The sequence below is a fragment of the Arachis ipaensis genome, chromosome B04, assembly GCF_000816755.2.
Source record: "Arachis ipaensis cultivar K30076 chromosome B04, Araip1.1, whole genome shotgun sequence".
Lineage (NCBI taxonomy): Eukaryota > Viridiplantae > Streptophyta > Magnoliopsida > Fabales > Fabaceae > Arachis > Arachis ipaensis.
Genome location: NC_029788.2, coordinates 23,098,732 through 23,121,866, shown reverse-complemented (window position 1 = coordinate 23,121,866; position 23,135 = coordinate 23,098,732). Strand labels below are relative to the sequence as shown.

General features: G+C 32.9%; 2 protein-coding genes across 2 annotated transcripts; both read right to left on the bottom strand.

Moving 5' to 3' along the window:
* LOC110271464 lies at window positions 12,234–15,320 on the bottom strand. The gene is made up of 10 exons (XM_021122388.1): window positions 15,240–15,320; window positions 14,919–15,068; window positions 14,468–14,678; window positions 14,240–14,336; window positions 13,996–14,117; window positions 13,822–13,879; window positions 13,556–13,613; window positions 13,207–13,361; window positions 12,947–13,076; window positions 12,234–12,467 (listed from the first exon to the last, which is right to left on the bottom strand). The coding sequence occupies exons 1-10, from the start codon at window positions 15,318–15,320 to the stop codon at window positions 12,234–12,236; spliced, it is 1,296 nt and encodes a 431-aa protein (XP_020978047.1).
* Window positions 16,176–18,500, bottom strand: LOC110271463. The gene is made up of 5 exons (XM_021122387.1): window positions 18,382–18,500; window positions 18,161–18,290; window positions 17,808–18,003; window positions 16,366–16,457; window positions 16,176–16,247 (listed from the first exon to the last, which is right to left on the bottom strand). The coding sequence occupies exons 2-5, from the start codon at window positions 18,269–18,271 to the stop codon at window positions 16,176–16,178; spliced, it is 471 nt and encodes a 156-aa protein (XP_020978046.1). The 5' UTR covers window positions 18,272–18,290; window positions 18,382–18,500.

The window sequence follows — 23,135 nt, the reverse complement described above, 5'->3', positions numbered from 1 at the left end:
AGCAAAGGTAACATCCTAGGAATCTTTCTCGAGAGATGTCTATGTCAGTACCATGTTATCAACTTGTAACCAGAGTATCAAAGCAAAGGTAAAATCCTAGGAATCTTTCTCCACCACATAAGTAAAACCAGAATGAAACTTTAATACCTATGAAAAATGAATTTTATATAATGCAATCTGCAAATAATGGAAAATGAAAACAGTAAGGACCACACTTCAAAATATATGATGCTGCAAACCGAACGAAGGCCCACAAATGGCAAAATGACACTAATAGGTAATGGATCCAACAAGAGCATAATTTTCGAGAAGCCAATTCAAAAATAAATAAGAAAGTTTTCTCTAGAAAATTCATTTAAACCCATCAATTATGAAGATTGACCCAGATAAAAATCAAATAAAAAACACAAACTTTTATCAATCACGCAAAAGAGGTTAGCTGAAACTTCAAGACATTTGAAAAACAAAATAAATCCTACACCCAAAAAAAGGACAAATTTGAGACCAACCCACAACAATTCAAATCAACTAATAACTTTTTTCTCATCGATAATTTTCTTTCAACCTGAACCTAGATTAGAAAATCATTAAGGAGGTTCATTAAAGTCTTACTTTAAAACTTTACTATAATTAGAAAAATAAGTTAGAAAACATACTAACATAGGTTTAATTAATGTTAATGATGAATTCCTACAAACTAATAAGCATAAAATTTATTCTGAAAACACATGATTAACTAACAATCAGAAGATAAAAGCATCAAAGATTGTAAACACATAATAATCAAAACCCACCATTTGTTCCAAGGGATCCATATCCACAGGAAATAAAATTTAAAGAGAAGAAAATATCTACTCATTACACATAACGTTATAATCTACTAACTTTAAAACATCTGCACTAAAAAAGCTTTCTCCTGGATTTCCTTTACAGTGCATATCGAAGTTATAGTTATATGAAAGTGCTCAAGCTTAACTTCAACCGGGATGGCAATAATTCAAACTCTCATCCATGTACATCAGAAACCCAAAAAGCACACAGTTATACCTAAGAGACACCTAATGAAGCACTAAGAGACAGAGAAGAGGAAACCACAACGAAACCCAAGAATCTAATATTATGCACAATTTCACTTAACTCTTAAAAAATATCCCACTTCTAATCGAAATGAGACGAAATAGAACAGACAAAAATTCCCCAATTACTACCTCCTTCCCCCAACTTACCCCTCAACTAACCTCATCCCAAAAACCTAAAATCACTCGTAAATCTCAAATTTATCCCCAAAACGCAGAAGATCGAAAACGCGGCACAATTCCACCTAAAAATCAGTATCCAAATTCACCACACCATACACAAACGATTGCACAAGCTGCCAAAATCGAGCCCAACGCAGAACGCGAGAAAATCAACCATAGATTTGCAAAGAAAATAAAAAACCAGACATGAAAGAAGGGGGATAATAAAAGATTCCTAGAGAGAGAAAGTCTAGGCTTTTGATACAGAGAGAGAAAGAGCATGAACTCATAGTGACATTGAGGTGGCTCCATTGAAGCTTGTGACTGATCCCCCCGGGCCAAAGAGTGTCGAGGAGCCAAAGCGTTATGGTTTCAAAAAGGGAATATGTTAAACAAAAAAAAAAAAGGGAATATGCATCTAATATTACTTTATGCATTTATAAATAACAAAAAAAATATATAACAAAATGCATACATATTAAAAAAATAATGAGTCAAATATATGTTAAACAAAATAGAGATAGAATAAAAAAACAAAAAATTAAAAGAAAGAAGAAGAAGAAAAAAGAGAAAAAAGATTTAAAAAAAATTAAAAAAATATGATAAAAAATTCAAAAATCATTTAACCTTTTTAACTTGGTCAAATTTAAAAAGTGTGAAAAGATTATATATGAGCATGTAATCCATTAATGTGAGCATGAAAAGATTATATGTGACCGAAAAAGTTTGCATAATGGAATAGAAACAAATTGTTCACATATAAACTTTTCACATTTTTTAAATTTGACCAAATTAAAAAAGTTAAATGATTTTTTAATTTATGAAAAAAATTAATGGAATGTATACTACTAAATTTACATTTTACTGTTTCAAATCCTTTTTTTTTATTTTTCTTATAAATCTTTTTTCTCTTTTTTCTTCTTCTTCTTTCTTTTAATTTTTTATTTTTTTATTCTGTCTCTATTTTGTTTAACATATATTTGACTCATTATTTTTTTAATATATATATATATATATTGTTATTTATAAATGCATAAAGTAATATTTTTTTTACTAATTATTTATAAATGTATTAAGCGGAAATATATTTTTTTCGATAAAAAGGGAAGAAAGAAATCATAAAAAGAATGTCACAATACAAGAAAACACACACAGACATATTTTTTATTTTTTAAAACTCAGTAAAATAATTTATGTAAGAGTGATAGTTATTTAGAATGTTTCAATTTTCATTCTATTAATAGAAAAAAAAATTTTCTTTGTATAAAAAAGGGAAGTAGAAATAAGTACAAATTATAACACAATTGAAAAGAAATACATTTTTTCAATGATTTTGGGGTTCATTATTTATATTATTGCATACATTTAAATAACTTGTAAGGAAAAAAAAAAGATATCATATATATATATATATACCAAACAAAGCACATGTCTATTGATAAACCACTATTTTATGGTTTATCTTGTGCTCAATTGAGTGGTTTTTATCAACTCTTTACCCACTTATTCATATTATTTGCATGGTTTTACATTTGCCTTCCTAATTATGTGCTTTGATTGAAAACATGCTTCTTTGGCCTTAAGTTCCCTATGTTTAAATCCTCTCTTATTACCATTAGATGCATTGATATGTGTGTTAAGTGATTTCAGGGATTATAGGGCAGGAATGGCTCAGAGGATGGAAAGGAAGCATGCAAAAGTGGAAGGAATACAAGAAGTTGAAGGAACTGCTAAAGCTGTCCAGCCTGACCTCTCTGCACTCAAACAGTCATAACTTGAGCTACAGAGGTCCAAATGATGCAGTTCCAGTTGCGTTGGAAAGCTAACACTTGGGGCTTCACAACGATATATAATTTTCCATAGCTGCCCCGAAGTTAGGTGATGCGAACGCGTGAATGACGCGCCTGCGTCGCATCTGCGAATTGCAATCCGTGCGAACGCATGGACGACGCCTCCGCGTCGCTTTCCCGTGACCTGAACATAACAGAAATTACTGGGAGCGATTTCTGGGCTGTTTTTGACCCAGTTTTCAACCCAGAACACACAGATTAGAGGCTATAAAGTGGGAGAATGCATCCATTTATCGAATAAGCTCACAATACACAATTTTAGGATTTAGATGTAGTTTTTAGAGAGAGATATTCTCTCCTCTCTCTTAGGATTTAGGATTAGGATTCCTCTTAAAGGATTTAGGATTTCAATTTCTTCTCAGGTTCAATGTTCCTTTTATTTATTTTATCAATTTAGTTTATGAACTCTTTATGTTTAGATTGATTTTCTTTACTTAATGCAATTTGAGGTAATTCAGATTTATGATCGCTCTCTTTTATTTATGATATAAATAATTTGAATTTTTCCCTTTTGGCTTTGGTTGAGTCATTGGAGACACTTGAGTTATCAAACTCATTGTTGACTGAAAATTGGAATTCTTCAAGAATTAATTTGAATTTCAATAACTCTAGCAGTTCCCAAGGAAAGACTAGGACCTGAGGAATCAAAATTAATTCATCCACTTAACTTACCTTCATAGTTAGAGGTTAACAAAGTGGGAGAAAAATCCAATTCTCATCACAATTGATAAGGATAACTAGGATAGGACTTCTAATTTTCATACCTTGCCAAGAGTTTATTTTACAGTTATTTATTTATTTTACTTGTCATTTAAATTACTTGTTCCTTACTTCAAAACCCCCAATTTACAAAACTCATAGCCAATAATAAGAACATACCTCCCTGCAATTCCTTGAAAAGACGACTCGAGATTTAAATACTTCAGTTACAATTTATTTAGGGGTTTGTTACTTGTGACAACCAAAACATTTGTAAGAAAGGTTGATTGCTTGGTTTAGTAACTATACTTGCAACGAGTGTTTACTATAACTTCTAAACCATCGATCTTCAGTTCTTCAAAATGGCGCCATTGCCGGGGAATTGCAAACGTTGTTGGTTATTGTAAATATTTGCTTTTTGCTTGTTTATTTGTTTTTATTTTTGTTTTTATTTTTTTGCTTTTTTTTTCATAAATTAAGAGGTTATTGGTTTTTATTTAGTTATTAAAAAAAAAATTTTTTTTCAAAAAATTTTAAAAAATTTAGTTATCTTATCTTATTTCAAAAATCAAATTTCAAAATTCAAATTTAAAAATTTTCAAAATTCAATTTAAAAATGTTCAAATTTCAAATTTCAAAATTCAAATTTCAAAAATTTAATTTTCAAATTCAAAATTTAAATAACCTTTTAATTTAAAATTTGTTTTTATTTTCGTTTTTAATTTTTATTTACTATTATGAGTTCTCACCCCTCTCGCTTTGAGTTTGGTTCCAATGTTGTTGCAAGGAATGGAAATTATAACAGGGACATGCATTGAGGTCAAAACAATCAGAGATGGAAGGAGCCACGAGGATCTGATCAACCCTTTCGGCAACATCACCTTCCAAAATACCATGGACAACGACCATCCTACAATGCATACCAAGACAATAGATATGGTGGACCCCCTTGTAGTTACCAGCAAGCTCCATCATATGCCAATAAATCATCTCCTCAACACAACTTTGAACCACCATACTCACAAGCCCCTTACCACCAAACACCACCATATAACCCTAATCCTTATCCACCACACCAACCACCATATGAACCACGCCCAAAACCACCACCTCAATATTCACCATCTCCATATCCATCAATCCAAGAGCACTATGATCCTACTTATGATAGCCGAGCACAACAAGAATCAAAGGATCGTCACAAGGAAACAGTGGAAAGATTTCATGCAACCCTTCACCAATTGAATCAAGCGATAAATCAATTAGCTTCCCGACGTCGGACATTCAAGGAACCCCCATGGCTTCATGTGGACAATCTAATGAAGAACGTAGCATGAAGGAAACATTAGAAACTCCGGTGGACAACAAGGAGCATGAATTTGTACTGGAACAAGTGGAAGAAGCCGGAATTATTGAAGAAGAAGAAGTGGTTGAAGACTTAGGAGATGCTGAACCTCCTTGGGAAAGTCAAGACATAGAGCCTCCTTCAAAGACGTTTAAAATTGATGTTGAAGAGGGTGTACAACCTCCAAGACATATCATGGTTGAAGACTTTGAAGAGGTTGATCAAGAGATGGATTCAATCATTGATGAATTCTTATCCGCAATTGAATCCTCTCCCATTGAACTTGACATGGAGATGGAAGAAGAAAAAGCACAACCTCCCACACTCTTGGTGAACAATGAAGAAGAGATTGAATTGGAAGATAGCTACCAAGAGGAAGAGGTTGAAATTGAAGAAGCTTGCAAAGAGGTGGAAGCTGTTAAAGAAGAGCCCTGGGGAATGGAGCTTGAAATCACCTTGCCGAAGTTATTGGAGACCCCTCCCCCTAAGTTGCCATCATCCTTCACAACATTCAAGTGGGTAAAATTCATATCCCTTAGCTTTCTAATTCCACTTGAATATGGGCTACTGGAGACAGATGGTCAACTTAGAGCTCTTTGTGGCATAAAGAGTAAGAGGAAGATGGTCAGTGGTAAGAATTGTCCTGCAAGGTTCATTATGGTTGGAAGCTTTAAATTTAAACGCAAAGGTTGGTGTAAAGCTCAACTGAATGGGTCTAGGAAGTTGTTTGGCCGCTTTAGTGAGAATTCAAATTGCGTGCCACCCGGATGGAATCATAATGATCAACAAGAAGACGGGTGCAAAAGCAAGGTCTGGGACCCCGGAATTCAGTCTAGAAATCAACACTCTTGGGGCCTTATCACTTGCTTCAACTTGCTTGAAGGCTTTCTGCGCCTAGTTTGGGACCCCGGAAGTTACTAGAAGCACAAACACTGGTGGGGATTCCTGGATGAATACAAGCATAAGCCACCATAACAGGGAGCTCACCCAATGTCCAACTTAAGGACTTTAACTAAAAGTGCTAGGTGGGATACAACCCACCATGGTATGATCGCTCTTTTTTCATTTTTTTATTTAGTTTTATTTGTTTTCGAGTTTTATTTTATTTTATTATATTGAACCTGGAGTTTTGCATAACATTCATATTAGCATTGCATTCTGCATACTGCATTATAAAAAAAAAACACGCACGCGACGCGGCAGCGTCGCTGACGCGTCCGCGTCACCAGTGCGTTTGGAAGAAAAGAAAAGTGAACAGAGAGTCATGCGAGAGCGTGGCTGGAGGCGTGCCTTTGGCACAAATTGATCCACGCGACCGCGTCGCTGACGCGTCCGCGTCATGTGGGAAAAATGCCTCCCACGCGTCCGCGTCACCCATGCGAACGCGTGACTCTGTGAAATCGATGTAAAAGAGTGTAAGGCAGTAAGTTGGGCCGGAATGGGACTGGAACGGTGCTAGAAGCACAAGCCTTACCACGCGAACGCGTGCCCCACGCGTCCGCGTCATTTTCAAAATATGGCCATCCACGCGATCGCGTCAACCACGCGACCGCGTCACCCAAATTTTTGGCAAAATGAGATTTAAACAGAGAGTTGCGCGACCGCGAGGCTGCCTTCGCGCCAATCGCACAAATCATGCCACGTGATCGCGTGACCCACGCGTCTGCGTCACCTGACCTTATCGCGCACCACGCGACCGCGTCACTCACGCGTCCGCGTCGCATGCGGCGCACAGAATATTCAGATCAGCCAAAATATCTTATCTTTTCTTCCCCAAATCCAAATGTCTTTCTCTCTCCTTTCTTACTTTCTTTCTCTTCATCTTTTTAACTTCTCATCCTTTTTCACCTTCATTCTATTTTACTTAATTTATTTGCATATTTCTTTCATTGCATTTTAATTTTGTGCATATTTTTATTTTTCTTTTCTAAATTTATTATTTTACCATTGGTGTTAAATGTTCTTATTCAACTGTTGCATCTTTTCTTGAATTACTTTGGTGCTTAGTGACTTGTTTTACACTGTGGGATGATATTAATTATCTGCCAATGCCAATCTTTTATGATACTTGCACTTCATTTGCATTGACATTAACTTATATTGATATTTTTATTACCCACACTCCTCCCCTTTGTTGCAATTTCTGCACCACTGATATGCCATGTGCTTCTATTGTTTTCTCACGAACATGTTAAAGCTTCCATGTAAATGAGACCCTTATCATCTGGCATTAATACCCATATTTTATTTATTTTCTATCTTTTGGGTTACTTTTCTTCTTTTTCTCTTCTTTTAGGCTGGCCACCGAAGACGAAAAAAGGGAGAAACTTCTAAAAGGGGAGACAAACAAGTCCATCTGCACAATCCTTGAAGAAAAGCATCAATTGGAACAACCCGTCCACCTGCACATCTCAGCATGCACCGAGGACGGTGCAATCTTTAAGTGTGGGGAGGTTGATACCGATCTCCATGGGTTAGTTATTTTCTTCTCAACACCAATATTTTATTTAGTACATTGTTACATTTGCATGTTTCATTGCATGATTTTATGCATTTAGCTACTGCTTGGTTTAGAAATAATAAGTTTCTTTTCAAGATCCTATTTTTTGAAAAAATTTCACTAATTTAAAATCAAAATTTTTGTGTTAAATTTGTTTGAAGTTGTATTTGGAACATAGTTAAAAAAGCTAAGAACACACAACCTGTGAGATTTTGAGCTTATTTATATGGTTACATTATTTAACCATAAATTTTTATTCTTGTGTGTTTTCTTCTTTATGATTGCAATCTTTGCTTTGTTCCATTCTATATGTCCAATATTTAGTGTATTTATATGCTTGCATATGATTAAGGCCATTACTTGTTTAGCTCACTTATCCCAAATAAGCCTACCCTTTAAATCATCCTTGTCAGCCACTTTGAGCCTTGTAAACCCCCATTTATTCTATATTTTACCACATCACTAGCCTTAAGCAGAAAAACAATTAAATATCCCAATTGAATCTTTGGTTAGCTTAAGATAGGGATTGTGCATCAACTAAGTGTGGGGAAACTGTGGGAACATGGGTTAATAAGGGAATGTGTTATGTTTTTACTCTGATAAAATATTGGAAATTTGGGTACCTACTCATGTGAGACTAGAAAAATAAAAAATTCATGTGCATTGATAAGTTATGTTTATTTTTCTATAAAAATAAAAAAATAAAAAAATAAAAAATAAAAAAAATAAAAAAAGAGAAAAAAATATTCAATAAATAAATAAATAAATAAGGGGACAAAATTACCCCAGTGTTAAGTTAATGAAAGATCAATGCATATGTGATAAATAAAAAAAAGAAAAGTTGATACATGAGCATGTAATACAAAAGTGGGAATTATGGGTAGCTAGGTATGATTTTAAAGTTACATAATGTGTGTGTTAGGTAAGAGCTTAGGTTAGTCAAAGATTCATATTTTAGCTCACTTGGCCATACATGCATCCTTACCTTTACCTCAGCCCCATTACAACCCTGAAAAGATCTCATGATGTTTGTATTGGTACATTAAATATTGTTGATTGGTTAGATGAAGAACAAAGTTTAGAAAGCATGATTAGAGAAGAGTAGAGTGATTACCCTATACACTTGAGAGATTAGAGTGCATATACACTACCAGTAAGGGTTCAGTGCTTAATTCTATGTTCCCTGCTTTCATGAGCTATCTTCTTACAAGTTTATTTGCTTTTTATTGTATGATTTGAATTAGTGAAATCTGATTTATGTTTGTCTTGAAGAGCTTATTTATTTTTAACCAAGTAGGTAGAAACATTTTGCATGTAGTTGCATTCATATAGATAGGTTGCATTTCATACATTCTATCATTCCTCTTCACTCTTTTATAGCTTCTCTTGAGCTTAGCATGAGGACATGCTAATGTTTAAGTGTGGGAGGTTGATAAACCACTATTTTATGGTTTATCTTGTGCTCAATTGAGTAGTTTTTATCAACTCTTTACCCACTTATTCATACTATTTGCATGGTTTTACATTTGCCTTCCTAATTATGTGCTTTGATTGAAAATATGCTTCTTTGACCTTAAGTTCCCTATGTTTAAATCCTCTCTTATTACCATTAGATGCCTTGATATGTGTGTTAAGTGATTTCAGGGATTACAGGGCAGGAATGGCTCAGAGGATGGAAAGGAAGCATGCAAAAGTGAAAGGAATACAAGAAGTTGAAGGAACTGCTAAAGCTGTCCAGCCTGACCTCTCTGCACTCAAACGGTCATAACTTGAGCTACAAAGGTCCAAATGATGCAGTTCCAGTTGCGTTGGAAAGCTAACGTTAGGGGCTTCACAACAATATATAATTTGTCATAGCTGCCCCGAAGTTAGGCGACGCGAACGTGTGAATGACGCGCCCGTGTCGCATCTGCGAATTACAATCGCGCGAACACATGGACGACGCCTCCGCGTCGCTTTCCCGCGACCTGAACATAACAGAATTTACTGGGAGTGATGTCTGGGCTATTTTTGACCCAGTTTTCAGCCCAGAACACACAGATTAGAGGCTATAAAGTGGGGGAATGCATCCATTCATCGAATAAGCTCACAATACACAATTTTAGGATTTAGATGTAGTGTTTAGAGAGAGAGGTTCTCTCCTCTCTCTTAGGATTTAGGATTAGGATTCCTCTTAAAGGATTTAGGATTTCAACTTCTTCTCAGGTTCAATGTTCCTTTTATTTATTTTATCAATTTAGTTTATGAACTCTTTATATTTAGATTGATTTTCTTTACTTAATGCAATTTGAGGTAATTCAGATTTATGATCGCTCTCTTTTATTTATGATATAAATAATTTGAATTTTTTCCTTTTGGCTTTGGTTGAGTCATTGGAGACACTTGAGTTATCAAACTCATTGTTGACTAAAAATTAGAATTCTTTAAGAATTAATTTGAATTCCAATAACTCTAGCATTTCCCAAGGAAAGACTAGGACCTGAGGAATCAAAATTAATTCATCCACTTAACTTACCTTCATAGTTAGAGGTTAACAAAGTGGGAGAAAAATTCAATTCTCATCACAATTGATAAGGATAACTAGGATAGGACTTCTAATTTTCATACCTTGCCAAGAGTTTATTTTACAGTTATTTATTTATTTTATTTGTTATTTAAATTACTTGTTCCTTACTTCAAAACCCCCAATTTACAAAACTCATAGCCAATAATAAGAACATACCTCCCTGCAATTCCTTGAGAAGACGACCTGAGGTTTAAATACTTCGGTTACAATTTATTTAGGAGTTTGTTACTTGTGACAACCAAAACGTTTGTAAGAAAGGTTGATTACTTGGTTTAGTAACTATACTTGCAACGAGTGTTTACTATAACTTCTAAACCATCAATCTTCAGTTCTTCATCTATATATAATAACCATGGTTTATTCAATAACACAGAGAAACATACCCACACATAGAAATTTAAATATATGAAAGAGTACAATAAGTTTCATAAACATCACAACTCCAGAAATGACTTGATATTACATACCAAAATAGATATATTGACAACAGATTTTACCAATTTTCCAACTACTTAACACAACTAAGCAAAGTTCTGACAATTCTTTACATAGTTGGAATTATATTATAGATATCTATATATATTGTAATGTAACAAATTCATTAGCCACTACACTCATCCATCCTTTCAACAGCCTTGACAGTATTTTCACATTATCCAAAAGCACTCCGAAGCACTTCCCTAATAGTGAGAGGCTGATGACTCCCAAATAAATTCGAACCTTGTGAGGATGAGATTCTTGCATGAAAATCATGGTTAACAGTCTACAGATAACACATCAAAATATAAGAACAACGAATGAAGAAGCCACAAAAAAAAAAATAAATAAAAAAAGATGAGAAAGAAACCAGGTATGATGAAACTTTGAAGAGTAATAAAACAAATATTAAACAAATAAAGTAAAAAAATTTAAGCGATACATATGTAGGAATATATCTATCACTGTTCACATAGTTTAAAAAGAGATAAAGAATCAAAGTGAATTAGGTCAACAAATACCCAACAATTCCAGTTGAGAACAGAAATGGGTGAAGCCTGACCCACTGTAGGACTTGAGCTCGATGAACACTGAATGCTTGCATTGGAGTGAAACTGAACTGGATTCTTAAATTCAAAAGGAAAACGAGGAACAAAGGGATCCAGATCAAATTTCTAAATTGAACAAAAAAGGAATAACATCAGTAACCATTAACACATGACACATGGAAAACACAGAACAATATAGCCAATTCAGGTTGACCTGATTAGAAACAAACTTGACTAACTCAACATCAGATTCACTTAATAATCTTATCACCTGCTGTTGATTATCATGGCTGGAGTCCTCCAAAAACTTCACAATTTCAACATCATCACATACTGCACGAACAACGTGAAGAGATGTATTCAATTCATACCCAACAGGTCTAGGATCCACTATGAACACAATTTTCTTGTTCATCAACTGAGAAATCATCCCATTCGGAACAGTGTAATCATCGGTTGACTAAGAAAAAACAAAAAAAAAAGAGAAGGTACATTAGCAAAATTGACATACCTGAACCATAAATATTAAACCGAAAAGAAGGACAACTAAATTAAATTAAAACCAAAATGATTACTTGGGAGGATTTTCTTTCGTCTATCAAAAAGTCTGAATAACTCTTTTTGAGTACTTGCATCACCTCATCATCCTCAAGTATGAAAATATTGCTGCCATTTGAATGGGAAACAATAATTTTGATCCGATACCTAAATAATGTAAAGAAAAAAAAATATACGATGAGAAACATGTGCAGAAGATGCCATAAAGCAAAAAGAAAACTGGTACCAACAACTCCGAGAGATAAAATAGATACCTTCTTATGGCATCAACACACTCAACTCTACACAGATAACAATAAAATACATTCCCAATATGAGAAACATGTGCATTACACAAACAATAGTAGTACCACCACTTCTGATGTTTCAGCACATCAATAATCTCACCGATCAAAAAACAAATTTGATCCTGTAGAGAAACAATAATTGGTATATTATGATACATTTTTTTATCATACTACACATTTTGAAACACAGTTCAGATGGTTGAAAACAAAAACATAAATACTAACATTTCTTGATGCAGAAGAATATATCATAGCACAAAGAATGCCAGCAAGCATCTCTTTAATGCCATGCAGTTGTATTGGAACACCAGATATGACTTGGTTATCATAACTTCTAAGTTGTCCATACCGAGAGAAGTCTTCAAATATTGGGCTAAAGGCCGAATCAGAACTAACATCCTTAAAATTTGGAAAGAAAACATGAATTATTAAACGCAACTAATTTTATAAAGTATGAGGCAAAATCATCTTGGCATGTAAAGGAAACCATTCAAAACAACAGCCAAATAATTAGAAAATGGGGATCGACAAACTATATATAAAAATGATTCCTCCAATTCATCCATATCTAATATAAAGAAAGAGCACTAACCTTGATGCACTGATCAACCTGAAGTTTGTTGAAAAATCATGCATCACTAATGACATTGATGACTTTAAAGGTACCACAATAACCCTGAGTGCTAATCCTCTTTGCTTGAACTTTGAAAATAATTTCTTTTCCAAGGAGTTTATGAAAAAAATTATGGACAGTATCGGTGCTCAATTCTCTGCCATAGATATTGAAAAGTGATCACTAATTATTGGACAAAAATAAAATATAAGAAATACTTATTCATAGAGTATACAGCAATAAAATATAAATGGATAAACCATACATCGATTTCATCTTCTAACAACAAAAACACATCAGAACAGGTTCTCCCTAATAGCTTAGTGGCTGGGCTGTCTAACAAGACAAACATTCCACAAGAAGTACCGTCTTCAACAAGTATCTTAATCCTGTAACTATAACAAAGAAAGTAAATATGAGATTCACCTATTTCTGAGTCCAAGAAGAGGCTGATACATGAAGGCTATTTATATTATTGAATCAGAACACACGAAAGAAAATTTGTAAATCATAACCTGGATTTACCTTATCATAAAATGCTGAACCTCTCTGCTGCATAGCTGACAATGGAACACATTATCATCACCTACAATAGGATGACCGCAAACACAAGAAAAAAAATACCACTCCGGATCTTCAACAATCTCCTTAATTTTTCCAACCACAAAGAATTGTCCATCCTATTAGAAAAAAAATTATGAATTGAATCGGCAAGGGATGTCTACAATTTTCAAAAATCAATTAACATGAGTACTTCTTACATAGCACTAAAACATGTTAAAAAACTAATAGTGTGCACCTCATTGTTTGCCTTAAGATTATCAATAGTGCGTATTAGCTTTCAATCAAAAGATTCATCATCAATTACACATACTAAATCCCCAACCTCATTACTACGGAGTCTACTGAAATGGTGGCTCGCAATACCATATCTATTTAAAACAAAAAAAAAAATTAATATTAGGATAAAAGAATTTCAGGAAGAGAGTTTTAGAGGGACACAAAGAGAAAGAGAGAAACAGAAAGAGATAGAGAGTGAGTGAGTGATAGAGAGGGAGGCACAAATTTCGAGTTTAGAGAGGCAAAACTTAAAGAAAACTGAATAAAACTAACTGAGTCAGAAAATTCACAGTTTCCTACATATCAGGGTTGATCAAAACTCGGGAAATATTGATGACATTTTGGAGACTGAATTTATCTACAAATTAGAAAAGACAATAAGAAGAAATTAATTCATAAAGAAAGTATTCGTTGGTATAAAAAAATATTTAAACAAATCAAACTGAGACATGTGCAACATGGACAACTCTTCACCTCCATTAACTTTGATCTTGAAAGATTGCAGAATTACAACAGGTGGTCTCTGGTACCTTTTCAAAGTATTCATGTCTATAAGAGCAGGACAAGCACCAACAAAATTGCAGGAGATTTTCTTCCTGGGTAATGATTATAAGAAAGGATGGACAAGAATAGAATAATTCAAGAGCAGTAAAAAAACAAGAAAAACAAACACAAGGTAATTTAAAAAAAGGATGAGAAACAGAAACATAATGGATACCCATCAGCAAAAACTTCAAGGGTCAGAACTTTCAATATCTTTCCATTACACTCAACATCCCTTCTCTTTTTCAATCCACAAAGGACCCTAACGAAATCTGTTTAGTAAAATTATAGAAGACAAGATTAAACCCTCAGATAGAATACCATGAGACATTTGTTTGAACTTTTATTAATTTCAATTTAAAACACCTTTATAATGGTTCATATTTCAAAAAGTAAAACTTACCTATTAAGTACTCATAATCAACGCACTTCTGAAGAATCTGGTCCATATAAGTTACACTTAAACCAGGGTTGGGTATGACTGTACTTATAGCAGCAACAACAGAAGTACTACACTTGAAAATGATGCGAAATCGATGTCTTGTAACCCTGACCAATCCACGATTAGGTATCACTTTGAAATCGGAAATAATGAACACTTCTCCTTCTTTTAACTGATAAAAAAAAGTTGCAATAAAATCATCCTCAAAAGTTGCTTGGATTTTGTGGTGCTGAAAGAAAAAAAAACAGGAAAAAAAACACCTCAGCCTTTATAAATATTATACCATCAGACATTACATGCTAAAAATGATCACATATAGAATTTTAAAAAACAGAATTTAGTTAACTAAAAAATGAGTTTTTGATAGAACATACGCGCACATACACACACAGACACACACACACATATTCACCTGCTTATCCATCAAGACCATGTGTAAGAGTTTCTGCATATTTTCATCAACAATCATAGCATCTTCCCAAATGGTCAAGATCTTAGCCTCAATACTCCAAGCTTCCTTCCATGGAGAGATTTTTCCAAGAGCATCAATAGCAAGACTCATCTTATAAATAGTAGAGATGAAAGAATGTAGATGAAAAAAACAGAAAGCAAAATGTTGGCAAGAGAAAAGTGTCGGATCTGAGTCTTATCTCAATGGAAGGGAATGCAAGAGAAGAGAACCAAGTAAGGAACAAGTGATACCTTCTGAGAGATCAGCACAATACTCCATCACCTCATCACTACTTATAGCAGAGAAATGAGCAACCCTGTAACGCAAAGCTTGTAGAATACGTTTCTGTTGAAGTCCTCGCATAGATTGATTGATTAATTGACATATGACTTTCAATGTGTCCATACTTAATTAAATTACATATACTCATACCTCTATATATAGCTATGTCATATCAACCTATCTATGAATCTATATACATCTATCTATCTATCTATCTATAAACCAACCATACCTATTGATTCATGATATCTTTGACTATATAATTATACTGTTCCCCACCAATATGAGTGGTGAGATAGAACACATGATCAAGATTCACCCAAATAAAAATAAAATAAAAGCTACAAACTTTTATCAATCATCCCCAAGAGCTCAGCTGAAACTCCAAGAGAGCTGAAAAAGAAAGTAAAAACTACATCCAAAAAAAAAGATAAATTTCAAACCAACCCAGACTAATTCAAAATCAACAAATCACTTGTTTTGTGGTCCATAATTTTGTTTTTAACCTGAAACAGAAATGAACTTAAAAAATGATATCCCTTTTTCAAATTGTTATCTTTTAAATATAGTAGAGCTCCCAATAACAAAAGGCTTTGGAGATATTTCAATTGAAGAAATGTTGACATCCTAGTTTGATTCTTATCACCATAGATTTTAAGGACACCATTTTCCTGAGACCAAACACGGAAAAAACTGTACAAATGAAAAGAAGTATATTGTCCCAAGAGCCCCTGTATAAATGGTATAGTCCCTTGCATGCTTCCCACTTGAATCCCTTCTCTCCTACACTCACAAAGAAAACAAATGACCTAAAACAGCTGGTAAGAAAAATAAAAAAAAAACCGATCACAATTGAACATAGTTTCTACACAAATAGCTCAGAAGAAAAATTATTTACTTAAATTTGTTGTAAATTTTCAGACCCCATGTCAATTTTCAGTGGAACCCGGTTGCAATTTCAGATCCAAAACCACCTCCATTCTCAATTGATCTCTTATACATCTTCATCTATCAACAGATTACAGTATAAAAATTAGTAAATTAGAATTCTATTTTAAACAAAAGGAAACAAATCACAAAGAGCATGATGATGATAGGAATACTGTTCCGAGGAGACGTTTGGGACCGAAAATGTCGACCGAAGTGGGTAACCTTGATGCACAGTTTTCCGACGGAGAGAAAACTCAGATAATCCAAGAAACGATCCAGAAACACGAACTGCATGGGGATAAAGAAAACGGGTTGAGGATGCTGAGCGACCAATCGGGGTCACAACAACCACAGAGAAGAAAGAGGCAGGAACGCGAGAGTGGCAACAGCTAGCAAAAGGAGAAAAGAGAAAGATAGGGCTGAGGTCTCGGTAAGGAAGGAGAAAGTTATGAGGAAGATGACTATTGATGTTCCATAACACCCATTGAGCAACGAACAAAGTAATGAAACCAAAATAAACCAATATTAAACATTCGAAGATTATTATAATTATATTTTATTAATCCAATACTATTGTAATTAAAATCAAATAAAATCAACAACAATGAAAGCTCATCGTTAAATACTCCTTATTAAGTATGGAGTGCTGTACATTTTGTTAATTGGTTAAATCTGAACTATTTATTTACTATATCTTATTTGAATGATCTGGGTTAAAAACCTAACCTCTTAATTAGATGAAGCATTTTTTTTATGTTTTAAATTCTTTTATAAGTTTCAAATATTAGCTTGAAGTCCAAAACAAAAATAAAATAGTATAAAAATATTAAAATCAACATATCTGTACAACAAAAGAAATTACTGGTGTTTAAAAAATAAATACAAATAATTCTTTAAATATACTTGTATTTTAATTTTCCATGTTATTACGTACACGTTGAGGATAATTTAAATAAAAGATAATAGACTTGTTGTAACTACGATATATTTTGTCTTTTGACTGCATTCTCATAAAAAAAATCCTTTCATGAACACCAGAGTTCTTCTACAGCATCAATTCTGTATTTGGAGTTAGCCAACCAGCACTGGCTTAAATATTTATATTTCAATTTGAAATCTTATAAATTTTTAAATGACAACAAGATATATATTTTTTAATAACAATTAAATTTAACTTTAGCTTGAATACATTTAAAAATGTAACTATAAAGCATTTTATTAACCAGCATCTATATCTTTTTGGCCGATTATAATTTTTTCTTGTTTTTATAAACAGAGTAATAATTAATTAATTATTGAGCCAGTTCATTTGAAATTGATCAAATAAACGAATATTTTCTTTTCTTGTAATTAAAAAGAACTTTCATTAAATACATAAATATCACAATTATATCCATATTAGAATTCAACAGACACTAAAGATCACAAATCAAACAACAATTTCAAGTAGTATGTGAACACATTAAACTAAAAAGCATGCAGATCCTCCACAGCCTCATGATCGCTTCTACATTGGCTAAAAGCATCTTCAACTTCATGCATAGAATCAACCAGAACATGAATCTGAAGAAAATTGAAATCCTCTTAGTTATTGATATTTTTAAACACTAATAATTGAACAAATTATAAAAAATATACAACAAATCTTATGCTCATTCATCTCAGTAGCAGCCTCAAAAACATTAATAACAGAGGCATCATCCCAGATTTGTTGAACAATATACACAGATCGATTCATCTCATAACCTACAGGCCTAGCATCAACCATGAAGACAACTTTTTTGTGCAAAAGACTTGAAATGAGTTTCAATGGAACAACTTTGCAATAAGATCCCTAAAAAGCCAAAAAAAAAAATAAAAAACAAAAAAACAAAACAAAATACTTAACAAATACATCAATAATAATTTATGTTTTCTCTAGGAATTTCAAAAGAAACAAATTTACTATATCTATATTTATATACTAATTAAAACCACAATTGGATGACAACCTGATTCAACTCTGGGTGATTATCCAAAAAGCTCGAGCATCTTGTCTTTATTATTTGGACAACTTCATGATCTTTAAGAACAAATATATTGTTTCCATTTGAATGAGACATCACAACCTTTAAGCAGAACCTTCCAAAGCATGAGAAAACAATGAAAATTTGAGTTAACATTGAAATAATAATTAGTTACCAAAATAGAATAAAATGAAAGAACAAAACACCTTCGGACAGCATCAATGCATTGAAGCTGACATAGATCACATGATAAAATATTTTTATTAGTTGACACAAGAGAACCACATAAACAAGTTGAGAACCACCACTTATGATTCTTCAAGACAGATGATAAGTTGCATACTGCAAGTAGCTGTCATAGATTGGTGGAAAAATGGGACCATAAAGCATTGCCTGGGATAAGTTGGTTAGAATAAGTATCAAATGCATTGATTGAGAAAAAAACAATTGCATGAACATGTTGTAACATAAGGTGAGGAATCATACATTGATATAATCATCGGCTACAACTGATTTCGGATTATGACTAAAGACATTTACAATTTTAAAGCAGCTGGAGTAATCTGGATCAACTGCAGAATCAATTTCAACCTTGAAAACTTTCTCCTCTCCAACAGCATCATCAAACATTTGTGGAGAATATGACCGACAGACCTTAGGAGTTTAATATAAAAGAATCAATAAACTTGAACACAAAATATAAATAATAAAGATTAAATGAGGTTTGGTATGAAAGAGCTCATACTGCAAGCACACTAGGATCAACAGGAAATTCTTCTTCTATCCTGAGAAATGCTTCAGAACAGGTTCTTTCAAATAGTTTTGTTGCCGCATTATCAAGCAGAACAAACAAACCAGTACACCCACCATCCTGAATCTTTACCTGAATCCCATATCTAACACAATTAACAACCAAGAATGATAACTAAAACCAAGAAATCTGCTTAACAACACATAGAGTGGAGCATAACAAAGAACTAACAAAAAATCCATAAGATTATTAATTAATCTATTCCAAAATAAAGTTACATATGAAGCTCACTTGACCATAATATGTTCAACACATGAACCACAAGCATCACAAAGGTAGAGATCCTCATGCTCAACAACAGCATGACCACACATACATGTGTAGTACCACCAATCTGGTTCATCCATAACTTCCTTAATTGTCCCAATAACAAAGTAATGAGAATCCTGTAAAATTTTAAAAACAATGATATACTATACAATAATCATTAACAAACCAGATTACAAAACCCAAGACACATGTTTAAGAAATTCAAGTTTAAGTATTAAATGAAGACTTTTCCAATCTAAAATAGTACCCCATTATCTGAATGAAGATCTTGAATATTAGTGATCTCTTTGGGATTGAAATAATCACCATCAACTTTAGAAACTAAGTATCCAAGGTCATTGGTCACAAGTCTTGAGAATCCATAACTGGCTACACTAAATCTACACACAAGATACAATAACTAATCTTCATAACACAAAACATATACATGAATACCAACAAAATAAGCATGGAAGCTTCTAGGTTTTCAATATTTTGATCACAACTAACCTGCTTAGGAACTCAACAGACTCAGGAATGTCAGAATTAATGAATAACCTAGAGACATTTATCACATTCTGTAGGATTACCCCACCTGCATGAAAGAATCCTATTCTATTAGCCTCAAACCATATTTAGATTAAAAGGTCAAAAAATAGAACACTAAATATTTGAGTAAAAATTCGCTGAATATGGGTGAAACTAACCTTTAATTACTTTGATTTTAAAAGACTCGAGGACAACCAGCGGAGATCTTGGATATTTTTGTAATTTATCATATTCTAACAGATCACAAGCATTTCCAAACACATTGCATTGTACCCTTTTGTTGAACAGATAAGTTTCAAAAGATCAGAAGGATCTAATTATATATTTATTCTTATAAACATAAAGACTGGAAGAAAAAAATAGAATTAATAGAAGATAACTACTGATATAGGAGACAGTTAGAGAGATATTATCCATCAGCAAAGACTTCTACCACCACTGCTTTGACCAGCTTCCCATATGATGCCACATCTCTTTCTTTTCGAACACCAGTAATGATCCCAACAAAGTCTAATAATTAGATTAATACAAATTTGAATCAGAAACCACACTTTTTAAAACATAATACTATGATAGTAAAAGGGAAGAGCAAGAAAGTTGTACGAACCAATAAGGAAATTATGTTCCTTTGTCATTTGATCAATTTCATCTATTGATGCAAAACACAGACCGGAATGAGGTATCCTTGGAGATACCACAGAAACAACAGAGGTGTTGTATTGGAACAAAAGTCTAAACCGATGTTTCGTCACTCTGTTCAAAGCAGTGTTTGGTACAACTGTAAAATGGGTCATCAAGTACACATCTCCTTCATTTAGAGACACGGAAAATTTTAATATAAGCTGATCTCTAATGGTGGCCTGGATCTTGTGTAACTGCAGTTGAAAAAAATGCTTCATATTTTGAATTTATTAACTTATTTAGCTATCCAAACAGCATAACAACACTTGATTAAGAAAATAAAACAACAAAAACATATCAGTTTCCAACCTTCCCTTCTGCATATTAAAAAAACAAAAAAAAAAAAGAAAACTCGCAACAACCTAAGGAAATGCTAACATAAAATAAAACTCACTTTCTCATCCATTAAGACCATATGCAACAGATTTTGAGAAGGATCCAAAGCAGGATTCTTGTGGTACCACAACTTCACAACTTTAACATGCACTTTCCATGATTCTCTCCATGGAGTGATTTTCTCCACCAGATCAACACGGTTATTCATTCCAAAAATATGTAGGATAAGAACACCAAAAGTAAAAAATATACAGAGAAGAACTCAGAACTAAGATGAGAAGATAAACAAATGAGTTGGAGTTATAAACTCCCAAATTTAAGAAACACTAAAGCTTACAATGTAAGCTTCACATATAGGGCAGAGATAGACTAATAGGCATATATAGATTGATATGGCTACACACATCATTTAGGAAGATATCACAAGTAAGCAAATACTCATGGGAAAAGAGCAAAAACAATATGGGAAGAGGCCTGTTGCAAATTACCAAATACCTACCCGATATAGTTGATTTGACAATTCACAATAAAGCAAAAACAGAATTTCATTAGTCAACTATACCAAACACTACAGTTAACTTCAGTCCAATAGCAGAAAGAAAATTATATAATTTATAATGAGCAAACCCCCCAAGAAGTAAATTATTTCACAGAAACACCAACAGCACAAACATAGGAGAGAACCATTGATTTACAAAAACAAGTAACAATCACCATGATTAAATCAGAAATCAAACAACTCAAAATTAAATGATAGATCCAGAAAACAGCAACAATTAACACAAAAAAGAAATTGAAACTGGAGAAGGAATCAAGAAAGAGATTGAACAGGGGGAGAATGGAACCATAGCCCACATATACCTCTTGAACCGCAGTGGCAACATCTGCTATCGAAAACCGAGAAATCGAGATGGAGAATGAGGTATGCTCGACAGAGAGAGACAGAGCAACCCTGGGGAGAGGGAACAGACACAACAAAGAGAACAACACCCTCATGGTGGGATCGAATCGAATCGCAGAGATAGCCATAGCTTCTCTGCATGTGGCCAGAACCGACGACGGAAGCCAAAATCCCAGTCGAGGATGGGGGTGCGGACATCATGCAACGGATGGAGATTGGGTTAGGGATAGAGGAGATGGGGTGAGGTAGAAACGTCTTTTAGGATCCCTAATCAACCAAAAGTGAAGATTTTGCTGAAAATAAATTAGAATAACCTCACTTTAATTAAGTTTATCATTTAACTGAGATGATTATATTAATCAAAACAAATAACTGCAACGAAGTATTTTTTAGACTGTAAAAAAAAAAAGAAAATCAATAATTTTATATATTTAACTTTTTTATTTTATGCAAATTCAATGTATTAAAAAAGATAGTTTAAATTGAATTTTTTTAAAAATAAAAATCTGGTTCATCTATTAAAACAGATACATTTTAACTAAGAAAGAACAAAACAAAATCAATTGAGATTTGGATAAATTCAGAAAAATAAAATATAAAATAGTAACAATATATTTTATTTAGAAAAAACAATATCAGATTCAAAAAAGTAAATAATCAAGTTTTTGAATAAAATTTAATATTTTCATAAAGATATAGGGCCCGTTTGCAAAACTTTAGAAGCAACTTTTTTTAGCTTTTAACTTATGAAAAGCAGTAATATTAATGTCTGATGCAATTTTCAAAACCAAATTGCAACTTTCTAAAAAGCAATTTAGGAACTTATAGAGAAGTTAAAAAAAGTGACTTCTCTAATAATACATTTACTTTTCATCACATTTCTATAAAATAAGCACTTTTAGAATTAAAAATTCAAACACAAAATAACATATTTATAAGTTACTTTTAATAGAGTCATTTATTATCTAAGTTATTTTATCAAAAGGAAAAGTTGCTTACCCAAACTGGGCCATAGCCAATTAACTTTTTGATAGTCGATAAAATAGTTGTATTTAAAAACTGACTTTTTTAAACGAAAAAAATCAAAGTAAAATATGAACCATCAATTGTATTCATTAAACAAGAGGGTATATCTTAAATCAGAACAACAATTATGTACTTATAGAGTATGCCATATTTGTATAGACCATTAGATTATATTACATAGAGATCAAATGTTAATATAAAAGAAGAACATTGATAGACTGTAATAGATACATAATATCTTAGTGCATAATTAAGTACTTTAAGTAACAATACTATAACAATACTTAAATTCGTACAAAATTATTTTGAACTAAAACAAAACATTTAAAATTTTAGACATCAAATTAAAATTTTTACTAAATATTAAAACCAAAATAATAATAAAAAAAAAAGACAAAAGGCAGCAA

Excerpts from the sequence above, each read along its gene's own strand:
- LOC110271463 (XM_021122387.1), bottom strand. The coding sequence starts at position 18,271 with ATGTCTCATTCAAATGGAAACAATATATTTGTTCTTAAAGATCATGAA. Across the intron at positions 18,004-18,160 it reads ATCACCCAGAGTTGAATCAG|GGATCTTATTGCAAAGTTGT; the intron begins GTTGTCATCCAA and ends TTGGCTTTTTAG. Across the intron at positions 16,458-17,807 it reads GAATGAGCATAAGATTTGTT|TTCGTGTTTCTGGATCGTTT; the intron begins GTATATTTTTTA and ends ATCCCCATGCAG.
- LOC110271464 (XM_021122388.1), bottom strand. The coding sequence starts at position 15,320 with ATGCGAGGACTTCAACAGAAACGTATTCTACAAGCTTTGCGTTACAGG. Across the intron at positions 15,069-15,239 it reads CTGCTATAAGTAGTGATGAG|ATGAGTCTTGCTATTGATGC; the intron begins GTGATGGAGTAT and ends ACTATTTATAAG. Across the intron at positions 13,362-13,555 it reads GTAATGAGGTTGGGGATTTA|GATGGACAATTCTTTGTGGT; the intron begins GTATGTGTAATT and ends TTTTTCTAATAG.